Below are 15,819 nucleotides of genomic sequence, written 5' to 3'. Positions count from 1 at the left end.
GGAGTATAAGGATGCAGAAGTTAAGCTGCAGTTATACAAAACTGGTTAGATCCCACTCGGGAGTGCTGTGAGCAGATCTGGGCATTACACTATAAGAAGAATATGCTAATCTTGGAGGAAGGTTTATAGGAATGCTACCTAACTTCAGGAATTAAGTTATGAAGACAAATTATACTAATTAGCCTTAAAGGGTGATCAACTATTTCCACTGGTTGGGGATTCTAGAATTCGGGAGCAAAGTCTGAGAATTAGGGCCAGATTGTTCAGGGAGATATTAGAAGCACTGCTACACACAAAGACATAAGTCCATAAAATCAATAGAGACAGGAACAGGAGTAGGCTATTTGACCCTTTGAGCCCGCTCTGTCATTCAATGGGTACCTGGCTGATCCAACATTCTTCACATCCATTTTCCTGCCTTTTTTCCATAACCCTTGGTTCCCTTATTGATCAAGAATCTATCTCAGCCTTAAATATACACAAAGACTCTGCCTCCTCAGCTGTCTGTGGCAAGGAGTTCCAAAGACTCACAAGGCTCTGAAAGAAGAAATTCCTCCTTAGCTTAGCCTTAAATTGGCACTCCTCTATTCTGAGACTATGCCCTCTAGTCCTAGATTCTCCCATGAGGGGAAATATCCTCTTAGCATTTACCTTGTCAAGCATCTTAAGGATTCCATATGTTGAAATGAGATCACCGCTCCTTTTTCTAAACTCTGATGAGTCCCAGCCTTTGCTCATAAGGCAATCCCTGTACACCAGAGATCATCCTAGTGAATCTTCTCTGAACTGCCTTCAATGCAATAATATCTTCCTTTGCATATGAAGACCAAAACTGTTCACAGAGGTCCAGATCTGGTCTCATCAGCATCTTGTATAGTTGTAGGAAGACTTCCTTACTCTTACACTCCAGTCCCTTTGAAATAAGGGCAAACATTGCATTAACCTCCTTGAATATTTGCTGTACCTGTGTACCAGCTTTCTGTGTTTCACACACAAGTATTCCAAGTCCCTTTGTATTGCAGCTTTCTGCAGTTTTTGTCCATTTAAATAATACACTGTTCTTTTGTTCTCCCTTTCAAAATGAATAACATCACATTTTCCTATAGAGGTTGGTGGATGATTGGAACTCTCTTCCCCAAACAGCAATAGATGCTTGAACCGTTGTCAGTTTGAAACCTGATATAGATATTTTTTTATTAAACAAAGGCACTAAGGGATGTGGGCCAAAGGTAAGTATGTGGATTCAAGCCACAGATCTCATTGAACAGTGGGGCAATCTCAATGGGCTGAATGGCCTACTCCTGTTCCTAGGGTTGGTATGAATTTCAGGATTTTGTCTGGGTTTTCTGGAGACATTGCTGAATAGGTCAAGAGAATTCGACTAATTTGCTGGCGATTATTCAGCAATGATTCTAAAGCTAAGCCCAATGATCGGTTTTGATTGTCAATTCAAATAGTGTCTGTTAGTTTGTCCATAAAAGCCATTGCAAGGTGGTCACTTTGGCTCATCACATCTGAAATGGGTGGAATTAGCTTTGCTTACTTACATCAAAATGAGCATAGAAGCCAGTTTAATGTTGAGACTGATTTGTGTTGAGGCTGATTTGTATTGAAACACTCGAAAATCAGATGTAGATTCTACTACTCTTTGTACTAGCAGCAAACAAGCAGATGTTATTCACTGAGCTAAAGGGGTTAGCAACTTTCAATATTGTAATTTTATTCAGTAGTATGTTATTCTTAAAGGAAGTCTGCCTCTGAGCCAGAAACTCCGTGTTTCAGTCCCACTCCAGGACTTGATAGCCACAGAAGGTACATTTGTAACTAAGTTCAGGAGCATCTCATGGTCGGCCATACCTGATGCGGAATGAGGCTCCTCAAACTATAGCTTCTATAGTGACCGTCTGGAGACCTGTTCCAGGAAAAAACTAACCATGGAGTAACTTTAGCACAAGATTAGTCTACTTCATGCCTCAAATACAGGTATGAACCAACGAACAGGACTAAAGATAATAATATGATCAAGCAGTGTCATTAGAAACCTTTGAAGACACAAGGAAGAAGGATCAAAGGGAAGTAGTAGATGTAATAAATTGAGTTTCCAAAAAAAATTCAATAAGGCACTATACGTGAGTCTACTTCATAAGATAAAAGCCTATGGTATCAGAGATAATATAATGAACATCGATAGAGGATCAGATAACTAATAGAACAGAGAGATAGGATAAGGGGGAGGGGCATTTTCAGGATTGCAACCTAATTATACATGGAGTGCCACAGGGATCAGGGCTGGGACCACAATATTAATGACTTGGATGACTGAATGTACTAATAGGCAGTTTTGTGGGAAACTCAAAACTGGTAGGGAGAGAAGTGGTGAGGATCACTCAAAGAGTCTACAGAGTGACATAAACAGATAAAGCGAGTGGGCTAAATTTTGACAGATGAAATAAAATGTGGGAATATGAATCGTTATGCACTTTAACAGGAAGAATAGAGGACCTGATTATTCTTTAAATGGCGACAGACTGCAGAAAACTATAGAGAGATTTGGGAGCTCTCATGCATAAATCACAAAAAGCTAGCATACAAGTTAAATAGTCACGGCAGACAAGAGCTTGGCAGAGGACAAAGTAAGACTGATAAATTAAACTGCATTTACTTGAATGCAAGAAGCCTGAAAAGTAAGGCAGATGAACTTACAACATGGTTGAGAACATGGGACTGGGATATCATAGTTATTGCAGAAACATGGCTCAGGGATGGACAGGACTGGTGCCTTAATGTTCTGGGGTATAGATGCTATGGGAAGGTTAGAGGGGGAGGCAATGGGAGGGGTGGTGGAGGTTTTGGTCAATCAGTAACATCATGGCTGTACTTAGGGAAGATAATTGTAAAAGATTGTCTATTGAAGTTATATGGATGGAACTGAGAAATAGAAAGGTATGATCACCTTATAGGGATTGTATTATCGGCCCTCCAATTGTTGGTGGGAAATAGAGAAGCAAATATATAAGGAGATCTCAGATATCTGTAAGAATGATGGGGTTGTAATTGTAGGGGATTTTAACTTTTCAACCATGGAAATGGCACTGCCATAGTGTTAAGTGCTTGGAATGGGGAGGAATTTGTTAAGTGTGTACAAGAAAGATTTCTCATTCAATATATTAATGTATCTACTAGAGAAGGAGCAAAACCTGTCCTTCTGTTCAGAAATAAGGCAAGGCAAGTGGCTGAGGTGGGAAGCACTTTGGGGCCAGTGATCCATAATTCTATTAGTTTTATAATAGTTATGGAAAAGGATAGACCTGATCAAAAAGTTAAAGCTCTAAATTGGAGTAAGGCCAATTTTGACGGCATGAGACAGGAACTTTCAAAAGTTGATTGTGGGAAGGCATTCGCAGGTAAAGGGGTGACTGGGAGTCCTTTAAAAATGAAATAATGAGAGCTCAGCCACAGTTTGTTCTTGTTAGTGGGAAGGGCATGGCTGGGAGGTGTAGGGAATGTTGGATGACTATAGAAATTGGTGCTTGGTCAAGAAAAAGAAGGAGGCATCTGTCAGGTATAGACAGTTGGGATCAAGTGAATCCCTAGAAGAGTTTAAAGGCAGTACAGGGAAACTTAAGAGGGAAACCAGGAAGACAAAAAATGGGGCATGCAATAGCTTTGGCAGATAGAATAAGGAGAATCCAAAAAGATTCTATAAGGACATTAAGGGCAAAAGGATAACTAGGGAGATAATAGGGCCCCTTAAAAAATCAATGTGGCTGTCTACGTGTGGAACCACAGGAGATGTGTGAGATACTAAACGAATATTTCACATCAGTATTTACTATGGAGATGGATATGAAAGCTAGGGAACTGTGGAAATAGATAATGATGTCTTGAAAAGCATTCATATTACCGAAGAGGAGGAGGCTGGAAGTCTTAGAACACATAAAGGTAGATACGTCCCTGGGACCTGATCAGTTATTTCCCAGAACATAGTGGGAAGCTAGGGAAGAGATTGCTGGGCCTGTTGCTGAGATATTTGTATCATTGACAGTCATGGGTGAGGTGCCGGAAGACTGGAGGTTGGCAAACGTGGTGTAATTATTTAAGAAAGGGGGTAAGGAAAAGCCAGGGAACTATAGACTGGTGAGCATTACATCAGTGGTGGGCAGGTTGTTGGAAGGGATTCTGAGGAACTGAATTTACATGCATTTGGAAAGGTAAGGACTTATTAGGGATAGTCAACATGGCTTTGTGCATGGGAAATTGTGTCTCACTTAACTTGATTTAGTTTTTTGAAGATATGACAAAGAAGAATGATGAAGGCAGAGTGGTAGACATTCCCTACATGGATTTCAATAAAGCATTTGATAAGATCCCTCATGGTAGACTGGTGAGTAAGGAGAAAGTGAGGACTGCAGATGCTGGAGATCAGAGTCAAAAAGTGTGGTGCCGGAAAAGCACAGCAGGTCAGGCAGCATCCAAGGAACAGGAGAATTGGCATTTCAGGCATAAGCTCTTCATCAGTAAGGTTAGATCACATGAGGTCTGGTGAGCTATCCAATTTGATACAAAATTGACTTGAAGGTAGGAGATAGAGGGTGGTAGTGGAGGGTTGCTTTTCAGACTGGAGGCCTGTGATCAGTGGTGTGCCACAAGGAACAGTGCTGGGTTCACAGCTTTTTGTCATTTATGTAAAGGATTTGGATGTGAATATAGGAGGCATGTTTAGTAAGCTTGTAGATGACACCAAAATTGCTGTAGTGGACAGTGAAGAAGGTTAACTCAGAGTACAACAGGACTTTGATCAGATGAGCCAATGGATCGAGGAGAGGCAGATGGAGTTTAATTTAGACAAATGTGAGGTGTTGCATTTTAGTAAGGCAAACAATGACTGGACTTATACAATTAGTGGTAGGGCTCTGAGGACTGTTGCTGAACAAAGAGACCTAATGGTGCAGATGCACAGTTCCTTGAAAGTGGAGTTGAAGGTAGACAGGGTGGTGAAGGTATTTGGCATGTTTGCCTTCATTGGTCAGTACATTGAGTATAGGAATTGGGATGTCATGTTGCAGCCGTTCAGGACATTGGTCAGGCCACTTTTAGAATACTGCATGCAATTCTGGCTGCCCTTCTACAGGAAGGATATTGTTAAACTTAATAGGGTGCAGAAAAGATTGTTAAGGATGTTGTTGGGACTGCAGAGTTTGTGTTATAGGGAGAGACTGGATAGGCCGGGACTTTTCTCCCATAGAACGTCATTGGCTGAGGGGTGACCTTTTAGAGGTTTATGAAATCATGAGGGACTTGGATAAAGTGAATAACCAAGGTCTTTTTCCTAGACTTGGGGAGTCCAAAACTAGAGGGCTTAGGTTTAAGGTGAGCAGGGAAAGATTCAAAAAGGACATGAGTGGTAACTTTTTCAAGCAGAGGGTGGTGCGTGTATGGAATGAGCTGCCAGAAGAAATAGTGGAGGCTGGTAAAATTACAGTATTTAAAAGTCATCTGGATGGGTATATGAACAGAAAGGGTTTAGAGGAATATGGGCCAAATGCTGGCAAATGGGACAAGGTCAGATTGGGATGTCTGGTCGACTCCATGACTATAAATCAGCAATAATAGAGAAGACAAGTGGGGTGAAGTTGTTTAGTTCTCAGGGAAATGCAGTATAAAATAGGGAAATATTTGTTAAACTATATCAAGGCAGTCAGGCCACATCTGGAATACAAGAGCTTTGATCCCTTTATCTAAAAAATGATATGCTGGCATTGGAAGTAGTCCAGAGAAGGATTGCTAACTTGGTCTCAGGTATAAGGGATTGTTTTATGGGGAGAGGCTGAGTAGGTTGTGCCTGTACTCATTGGTGCTTAGAAGAATGATGGGCAACCTTATTGAAATGTGTTGGATTCTTAAGGCATTTGACAGGGTAGAAGTGGAGAGATTATTTCTGCTTCTGGGAGGGAGTTTAGGACCTGAAGGTATAATCTCAGAATAAGGGATTGTCCCGTTAACCCAGTGATAAGGGGGAATTTCTTCTCTCAGAAGGTGGTGAATCTGCAGAATTCTTTATCACAGAGGGCTGCAGAGGCTGGGTTGTTAATTATACTCAAGATTAAGAGAGACACATTTTTAATCCATAAAGGGATCAAGGGTTATGAGGAAAAGGCAGGAAATGGAGTTGAGGATTATCAGATCAGTCATGGCCTCAGTGAATAGTCGAGAAGACTTGATGGGCTGATTGACCTACTTCTCCTTTTATGCACCTTTTAATAATGTCATTGTGCTAATTATGTTGCTTATTGTCTTAAGTGATAGGTTATGTGTTAGCCAAGAAAATAATTTCCTCTTGTTCTCAATCAAGTATTACTTATTGGGAAGAAGAAGCAGATGAGAGGTGAATCTTTGAAAAGAGGCAAGAAAAGATCATTACAAAACGTTCTAGGATTATTCACCTTTTCGACAAGTAACGAGTTCAAGGTTTTAACCCAATCACTTTCTGAGGATTCACCAATCATCGTCTTGATTATAAGGTCAGAGAAAGGACGGGTAGACTAAGCTCCAATTCACTGTCTCATCTGAACTGCTTCATTTCTGACACTTAAGTGTCACTTTAGATTTTGTGCTGAAAGTCTCAAATGGAGGTGGAATCCACAATTTCTGACTCAAAGACAAAACAACATCACTGACCTGAAGTGACATACTATTACAAACTAATAGTGGAAAGAACTTTCTGCAGACTTGCGGCTGCTCACATATCCCCTGCAGCTTCCCCATGGGAAAGGCCACGTTATCAAAAGCAACAAAACACAGGCTTTCTTTCTTCTTCCACGTTGATTAACATTTATAAGAAAGTGCTCAACTTTGAAATGTACCAGATAACTGATAGGTGCACGACTTACATTAATATTTGCTTTGAATTTTCATTTTCAATCTTGTTCTCTCACTTCCCCCCCTGAAGATAATGGAAAATGTTGGGGTATGGTTCTACAACCAGTGGCAACTATCCAAATGTGCCAGCAGCATTGTGAGTTAAGCCTTATCCTGTCCCCACCCAACATACAGCTTTGTACACTTCCTGTTCACATCACCAGAAAGCAGTCAGGATCAAAACTCTTGAGTTGAGTTTATCCCCAGATTTATCAGTTGTATCACCTGTCCCTGTGTATTTTTTATTTCCTTCTGACTTGCACATATAGATAAACCAGTAACTTCTGATATACTTTCCTTCTGAGGAGAAGGTGAGTATAAATAGAGGAAAATGAATGCAGAGTCCCATTTTGGGTTTTCTGGACCCATTAAAATGTAAATATCTCACAAAATGATGAAACAGTCAGAAGGAGTTGTTAACATGCCAAAACCCTTTAAAAGACTCAAACTGTGACTCTCCAAAGTTCAACAACTCTATTCAGCAAGTAAATGAGTTGTGGAGTGGGATTTCTGTTTAATCCACTGTCCACGCTAAGTTAGCTTGTTTCAGCTGAGATACATTAAGGGTGATATAATTGGCTTGGCTGAGTAAAAGGAAAATTGACAACTGATCACTATCCAACTTCCCCTGCTGTGATTCCAGGTGCAGACAGTTGGTGAAGAGAGGATCATGGTAATTTTCATGCTATTACACAGCTTGCTAATGCTCTTGGTCAAAGCTCACACATAGGTAATGGACAATTGGGCAAGATACCAGAAAATATTCAGCTGCTGCCAAATGGTACCACAGCAAAGGACTCAATATGATAGTCAAGATGTAGGATCTATTCCACCACTATTTAATTCCCAGCTTCGTGTTGAGACCATAGGGTGGAGCATATTTCAAAGTATTATTTTCATTCAAAGCATTGAGAAAAGTGGAGTCAGTACATTTCCTGCCAGACTCCCAAACAGTCTGAAGAGGTGGGCACAGCTTTACAAACTGAGGGAGCTGGACGTTTTCCAAAATTATAATAGATGCTTATGATTTACAGTACTACCCAACAGCATGTCATAAACATTGTGTAGGACAGACTGAAAACTTAGGTTTCATTACACAGTCTATTCCTAAAACTCAAAATCACTGTGAGCAACAGAAATCAAACTGGTGATGATTTAAATTAAGGAATGCAAATAACACAATGTCTGAATTTAAAGCTGAATAAAATATGAATTGTAAAATCAGCATTTCACAATTCACATGAAGAGTAAACTGTGTATGTCTTAAATATGCTAATCTAAACATAGTTTGATCGTCAAAAAAAATCCTGTGTAAATGCTGAACTTGGCAAACACTTCAAAAAGTAAGAATGTGAAAGACTATGGCTTTAATTGATACACAAATCATTATGAACAGGAAATGGATTTTAGCTTTCCCACCCTTTTCCTTTTCATTTCCATGCCAAATTGCGTGTTGCTGTAATTCTCATTTTTTCATAAGACTAAATGCCTCTGTCTTCGAGGATGGGAACAAAGTTATCAAACGTATCAGAAATACTGTATGCAATGGACATAGAATTTCATGATAATTAATTGCAGGTTAAATCTCAGTAAATCTTAGAGATCATGGAATCAGTTTTTACTTTGAGTGATATTTGACAGATGACAAATTCCCACTGCCTAATCAAACCAGTGGGGGACCTGACCAATTTCAATTCAGTTGTTGTGCTTCATTTAAATAAAACAGGAGCTTCTTCTAGGCAGGTGACCGTCTTGGTGGGACAGCTGCTTGTCATAAGCCTGTCACAGCCCCTTAAAGAGGAAAATGAGAAACACAACAGGGTGGAAGAGCTCCAGTAAACTGCACAGATTCTCCTGGGTCTCCCATCATTAACATTTGCAGTTTAAATCGAAGTAAAACTGGATAAAGTTTAAATTATAAGATGGTCTAAGTGGCCACAACTCTATCAAACAACAGCATCATGACAGAGTGTTTTACTGCTCTCACCAACAGTGGCTTTTTAAATCAAACAAATGATTTTTAATATTTGGTACTTCAATACCAACTTCTCAAGCTTTCTGTTACCCCGCTCAGTTATTTGTTTACTGAGCGTAAATGATCACTAACTTCAATAAGAGAGAAGACTCTATATTGTTGCAATTCAGTTCCTCCCTGTAACCTTTAGTATGATGAAGATGTATTCAGGGCACTTCCACTGAGCTACTGTCTCTTCCTCACTCTCCCAGCAGTAGGAAACTTTGCCACTTGAACTGAATGAATCACTCAATCTTGAGATCGCTCCAGTAATATTTTAAAATATTAATTACACTTGATTTATTACTTGTTCCCACCATCTGGTCACAGTGCAGCAACACTGTCACAACATTTACACTTCAGCAGTCTGCTGCATCTCACGATTCCTGGCAGGCCTACGCTATGCAATTTCACAGTTGGATTGGAATGTGGAAGGTCATTCTCTCCCATAACAGCCGTGTGAACCCAAAACACACCACGGGAGATGATTTCCACAGGCCACTGTATATTAGCAGCACTGTAAAGGCAGAAGAAGAGCAACGTGTGAAAGATTTCAAATAAAAGGCAACTATATAAATAATTGAATTATTTTGTGAATTACATAACTTTAAATCTATTTATTTTATTAGAAAATCTGTAGCACTATGCTTTCTGGTTACTCAGAAAACATGGTGGCGATTATTATAATTTTCATATGCTACATTGAGTGAATTTGTTGGTTAACACCCTCTCCACCTTGCGAGTTGATTTACTGGAAGTGATGTACTGGCTGCTGCTTCTTTATTAACAGCTTTTTCTAGATGTTACATACTTATTGGTACAATCTTCATCAGTTCAATAGTAATTTGGTGCTGTTTGAAGATTTTGAACTTACTTGCACACGTGGCAAAGAACTATGCATGTTATCACAATGCTGCTCCTTTAACAAGGTTGCAAACCTTGGGAACAGCATCATTACGTTGGGATAATCTATTGGGTTTTCATATTGGTTAAGTTATTCAGTATTCTGTTCTCTTCTCTTTGCGTTTCATTTGGTAATCTTGTAAATAAATTCTGTTTTGTTTAAAAACTAAGTGGTTCGACCAGCTGCATCTCTCCTGAAATATCCACTGTACACCTGCTTAAAGCAATTAGCAAACCTAAGGTCTGGGCTATTTTCGTGAAATGTTTTGAGGCGGTCTGGCCTGGTCCACAACAATGTTTAAAGACTAACATTTGACAGTCACATACAATGACTCAAGAGTAAGAATGAATGTTATGTCTTGGAAAGCCTGACAATCATTTGAAGGTAAAAGTCAGAGAGCTGGAGTTGACATATGGAGCTGTACTAATCAATGGTGGGGTATGGCGGGGGTAGACTGCTGCCATCAAACCTCTTTTTAAAAATAAACAGTAATGGTTTAGACAGCCCCTGATTGGACTTGTAAAAAAAAATCAAAGGTTCAATGAAAACTTAGAGGAAATTTATGAAAATCAAATGAAGGAGTCATTTCTGGGTGTGAAGATGCACTCCTCCTTATAGGAAGGACATTAACAAGAATAAAGAAAGTTTGGATAGGCTGGAACTTTTTTCACTGGAGTGCAGGAGGTTGAGAGGTGACCTGAAAGAAGTTCACAAAATCGTGAGAGGTATAGATAGAATTAATAATTGTTGTATTTTCCCTAGGACGGGGGATTTCAAGTCTAGGGGGCACATTTTAAGATGAGAGGAGAGAGATTTTAAAAAGTTATAAATGGGAATTTTTTTACACAGAGGGTGGTTTGAGTGTGGAATGAATTTCATGATGAAGTGGTAGATGTGAGTACAATTGCAACATTTAAAAGACATTTGGATTGATACATGAATAGGAAAGGTTTAGAGGGAAATGAGCCAAGAGCAGGCAGGTGGAACTAGTTTAGTTTGGGATTATGTTTGGCATGGACTAGTTGGACCGAAGGGTCTGTTTCTGTGCTGTATGACTCTATGACTCCTTTTTACTTTTTTTAAATGAGCAATAACAGACAGCCCTGGTGGGGCACTGTAATTAAAAAATCAAGAGGTAAATCATCCTTTCTACATTTTTAACACAAAACATGTTAATCAGTTTAGGCAACCCCTGCTCTGGGCACTGTAACAAAATGAAAACCAAACGCTCAATAGAAACTTACAGAAATTAAGTGGAAACATATAAAATCAAATCACAATATTGTTATTCGGGGTGATGCTGTGCCCACCACTCCCTAAAGGCCTCTATTAAGCTTGTGGCCACTCCAGACTCTCTCGATGGGCACCCGTGTGCGGAGAAGAGGGCCTGACAGTCAGGTACAACAAGCCCCTCCATAGCCCAAAGCCTGGACCTGTTGGTGGACACATCAGCCAGGCCCAAGAGGAGGCTGTTCAACCTGCCCAGTCCCCATGCAAGCCCTGCCCCATCAGGAGAGCTCGGCTGAAGTTCAACCAAAAAAGCAGCCCCTTTATAAAATGAAACAGGAGCGGCAAACACAAAAGGTAGTTACTAAAATGTCCAACAGGGAAATAGGAGAAATCTCTTTGCACAGATTGGTTAGAATGTAAAATAAGCTATCAAACGATGAGATGGATAGAAATTGCTTAGATTCTCTCAAAGTAAATGCAATAAGTCCATGAGAGAAAAAGGGATAGATTGGTTGAAAAGATAAAATAAAGAAGATAGAATGTGGGGGGCACAAAATACTTTGGTTCATTTTGTACTGCATTTTCTATCTAATTTATGTAATATATTATCCTAAATAGAAAAGCTTTAATTAACATTCTCTTTCTGTCAAAGTAAGGCTAAATGGTTCTACTGAGTGGAATGGTTTGTGGTTTGAACAGCCTCACAAGGTGTCTTATTGCCACTCAACTCCTGGCTGCCTCCTGCAGGCTCAGGTCTCTCTTTAGGTACCTACTTCACTGTAGAGTTACATGCAAATTGGAGCTCTAATTGGTATCCGGACCATGAATATATGAGAATGGCCTAAAGATCATTCACTACAGATACCACAACGGTACAGTCTAGAGGGGAGCCCATTATAAACGCACTCCAGCAACTGGAGATCTGAGCAGACCCATTCACACCAACAAAACATCCTGGAATGTCACAACACACTTTGGTTTCAGTAGTAACTCCAGACTCGGCACTTTTGTTCTACTCAGAGCAAACCATCTTGGGCAGCAGGTTGGTAGAATGAAAATGAGTTCTAGGGAGTTAGAACAGACCAGTTGATGACACCCTCATCTGAAATCCAAAAAAAATTCTCACTAACGCCTCCCAGTTAACACATTAGTTGAGCAACATGATATTTGATCTTCAACCTCACCTTTCAACTTCCTACAAAGTCAAAAAGCACAATAAACCTCAATAATCATTAATAAAATCAAAATAATGGAAATCTGACACAAACACAGAGAAGGCTGGAGAAATTCAGTGGGTCTGGAAGCATCTGTGGAGAGAGAAAGCGAATTAATGCTTCAAGTCCAATAATACACTTCTTCAGAATACATCTACTGCTTCAGCACAAGAGTTTCTCTGGCTTTCTCTGTGTATGTTACAATAAGCATTACATTGTAAACTAATGGAAATTATTGTCTATATTGACTCTGATGCACAAACATATAGATAATTCGACATAAAGAAGCATTACAAATCAGACACTTTGAAACACAATATAAGTTTCTGTTGCTTTAATAGACTCACCTCAACATACAAGAGTGGAAATATGCCAATCTTATCTCCTAACATTCCTTCTGCCCAGTTGTCATCCACCCTCCTTATGACAGTCAAAATTTCATCCTAAAAAGGAGAAAGGATGTAAATGTTAAAAGAAATGAGCTGCATTTCACAATAACAAAGAAAATAATGTAAATGAGGACCAATTATGCTGAAACCCGTTTCTTTCGAAGCTTCAAAGACATTTCTTTATGTCATTCACTTGTCTAATAAGCAATTCTTCTTAATCAATCGATATTGTTAACCCTCACTATCTCTTCTGATTCCCAAGGAATCTCTCATCAATTCCTAAACCTTGCCTTGCTTTATTAAACCGGAAACTATTACTTTGTTCTCTCCATAACTTTTATCTCGATGAAGCCCAAGCCAAACAAAGAGTTCAATGCTCTCCAACAAACTGTACAAATGCTTTTTTTTCTGAACAGGTCACTAGGGCAAGATTTTCATTTGATAGATAGCTCCTTTCACACTTTATGGGTTGAATTTTCTGAGGATCTCACAGGTGAATGTGGAGTCATGGAAGGGTAGCAGGTGATGGGGGAGCATGTTTGGAGAGGGTGACATGTAAGCAAATTCTGAAAGAAGAGCACTACTGATTTCCTGCCTTGGGATTCTAAGCTCTTTCCCAGGGGCAGGTGGAGTCCTCTGACAGCAATCCACATGTTCAAGCTATGATACTAGTAAGGTCACAGAATGATTCATTTTCAGGAGTCAGCAGTTATGAATGAGAAGCCCAGCTCAACTGCTGTAATGAACAGTTGCTACCGACAGTAGAAGGAGCCAGTGTATTCCACTGGCTATCCACCATCCACCTTAAATCAGGCTGCCCTTGATTATTAAGGTGCTGACAGTTCATCTGCTTAATGGGTGTTGGATTCCAGGTCAATGGAATCCATGCCTACGTGCAGTAGACTGGCCGATGATTTGCTGTTGGTTGATCATGTGTATGAAACAGCCATAATTCTAAACTGAAATTGATAGATTTAACATTAATATAGCTTCCCATCAAATGATCAGGCTCTAGCAGAGAAAGTCCACAGGGCTGTAGGCCAGGGGAGTCTTGGATATAAGGAATTTGTTATTCTCAATGTTACAAGCACCTAGAAAGACGATAGAACACGTTTCCTCTCTTAAAATGCACAACTCAAAGAGGGCCAAGTAACGTCATGAGTATCCACTTGCCAGGGCTATGTTCCACTATAGAAACAAAAGACAAATTCTATGAGGAGTTTGGCACCATCAAGTCAGCAAAATCCCTAAGTTAGAACATATTTATGCTGAGGATTTTCAAAGCAAGAGTGGACGCTATGCATGAAGTATGGTCCTCCTGCCTCCGACATCATGATGTGGGAAAGATAAATGAGATGAAATGGAAACAACTTGAGCTTTGTTGATACCACGACTTATGTGTAACTATCAACTTCTTTCAGAAAAAACCATGTGACCATATAGCTTGGAGACAACCAAAATCAGGGCATTGTCACTAGCTCAAGTTGATCATCACCTGTCATGACACTGAACAGCATTCTCAAAACACATAACTTTAACTGTGATACACACCATTCCCTGGTGTGCACTATTATTATGGTTCAACACTTGAAGCTTTCTCATTCAATGCTGAAATGCCATCCTCAGAGCAACAGCAGCCATACAGTCTGTGATAAAAGCAAACAGATCCTCAAATGAAACAAGGCTCAAAGTTTAGTACTGCTGCCTCACAGCGGCAGGAACCTGAGTTCGATTCCAAATTTGTGTGACTGTGTGGGTTCGCATGTTCTCCCTGTGTCTATTTGGGTTTCCACCTGATGCTCCGCGTTCCTCCCACAGTACAAAGATGTGCAGGTTAGGTGGATTGGCCATGCTAAATTGCTCACAGTGACCAGGGATGTGCAGGCTATGTTGATTAGTCATGGGGAATGCAGGGAATGGGTGGGGAGGTGGGTCTGGGTGGGATGCTCTTTGGAGGGTCAGTGTGGACTTGATGGGCTTCCACACTGTAAGGATTCTAGGATGCCATAAATGAACAGGCAATCTCTGGTATGTCCACAAATACTGAAGAGGCAAAATAGACCATACTTGAAGACACCATTTACAATAATGCACTGTCAAAAAAATGTCAAGCAAGAATGGAAAAGTTCTGATGGGTTTGAGGCTAACATCACTGTGATGGAACCGGTTATTGAAGCCAAATGGGCTGCTCCATTAATCACAAGAGAGACCCAAGCAAGAAGCTTCTGACCACATAAAGAACAAGTCAAAGTAAAGTCCAACAGACTGCTGGGCAATGTGCCAACGACAACCAGTTACAACTTCGCCAGAATATCCAGAGGTCCTTCTATACTTGGAATGGCATGGTCGAAAAGGCAACAGGTCTGTCAGGAAAGAAGATGGCTCCACTGAAAATAAAGATACATTAGGTCATTACTGACTGTAATAAATATTGGAAGAGAAGCTGGAACATGACCTTGAGTTGTACACTCGGCTGAAAACTGTAATCAAGGAAACTCTAGAAATCATGGACAGCCCATCACAGAAGAGCTGGACATTGAACCCAGAGTAGTAAAAGAGCTTTTGACTCACTTGTTATGACAAAACTTCAGAGACTGATGCGACATGACCCGAATTCTTCAATCATAGTAATCAAATCTCTCTAATTCCACTGTAGGGTTGGAGCAGTACTACAGCACAAATGAAGTAAAGACTCTATACAAGAACCAACCATTGTAATTACAACAACTGTTAAGACATCTCCCTGTGGAGTACCTTGGGTTAAATGTTTCTTTCTGTTGCTCCCTGTCAGAGTGTAAATTCTGGCTGGACACATCTTCCATGAGTCTGCATGTGGTTTCAGAACTAGTTGATCTACAATTGAAATGATCATGACCTGAGGGCACGACAGGATCTTGATCAGATGGGCCAATGGGCTGAATATTGCCAGACGGAGTTTAACTTAGATAAATGTGAAGTGTTGCATTTGGAAAGGCAAATCAGGGCAGGACGTATACACTAAATAGTAAGGTCCTGGAAAGTGTTGCTGAACAAAGAGACCTTGGAATGCAGGTTCATAGTTCCTTGAAAGTGGAGTCCCAAGAAGATAGGATAGTGATGAAGATTCTTTCCTTTATTGGTCAGTGCACTGAGTATAGGAGTTGGGAGTTC

The 15,819-nt window shown here is 40.2% G+C and overlaps 1 protein-coding gene across 1 annotated transcript in view; it reads right to left on the bottom strand.

The window, feature by feature from the left end:
- LOC122550681 (E3 ubiquitin-protein ligase SH3RF3-like) overlaps window positions 1-15,819 on the bottom strand; it is a 372,141-nt gene that overhangs the window by 76,563 nt on the left and 279,759 nt on the right. Inside the window, exon 3 of the mRNA XM_043691783.1 lies at window positions 12,628-12,723. Coding sequence (XP_043547718.1) covers window positions 12,628-12,723 — 96 coding nt within the window. The remainder of the gene's footprint in view (window positions 1-12,627; window positions 12,724-15,819) is intronic.

This window comes from Chiloscyllium plagiosum, chromosome 6 (assembly GCF_004010195.1).
Source record: "Chiloscyllium plagiosum isolate BGI_BamShark_2017 chromosome 6, ASM401019v2, whole genome shotgun sequence".
Taxonomy (NCBI): domain Eukaryota; kingdom Metazoa; phylum Chordata; class Chondrichthyes; order Orectolobiformes; family Hemiscylliidae; genus Chiloscyllium; species Chiloscyllium plagiosum.
The sequence above is the reverse complement of the archived record's forward strand: the minus strand, read 5'-3'. Positions and strand labels throughout refer to the sequence as shown.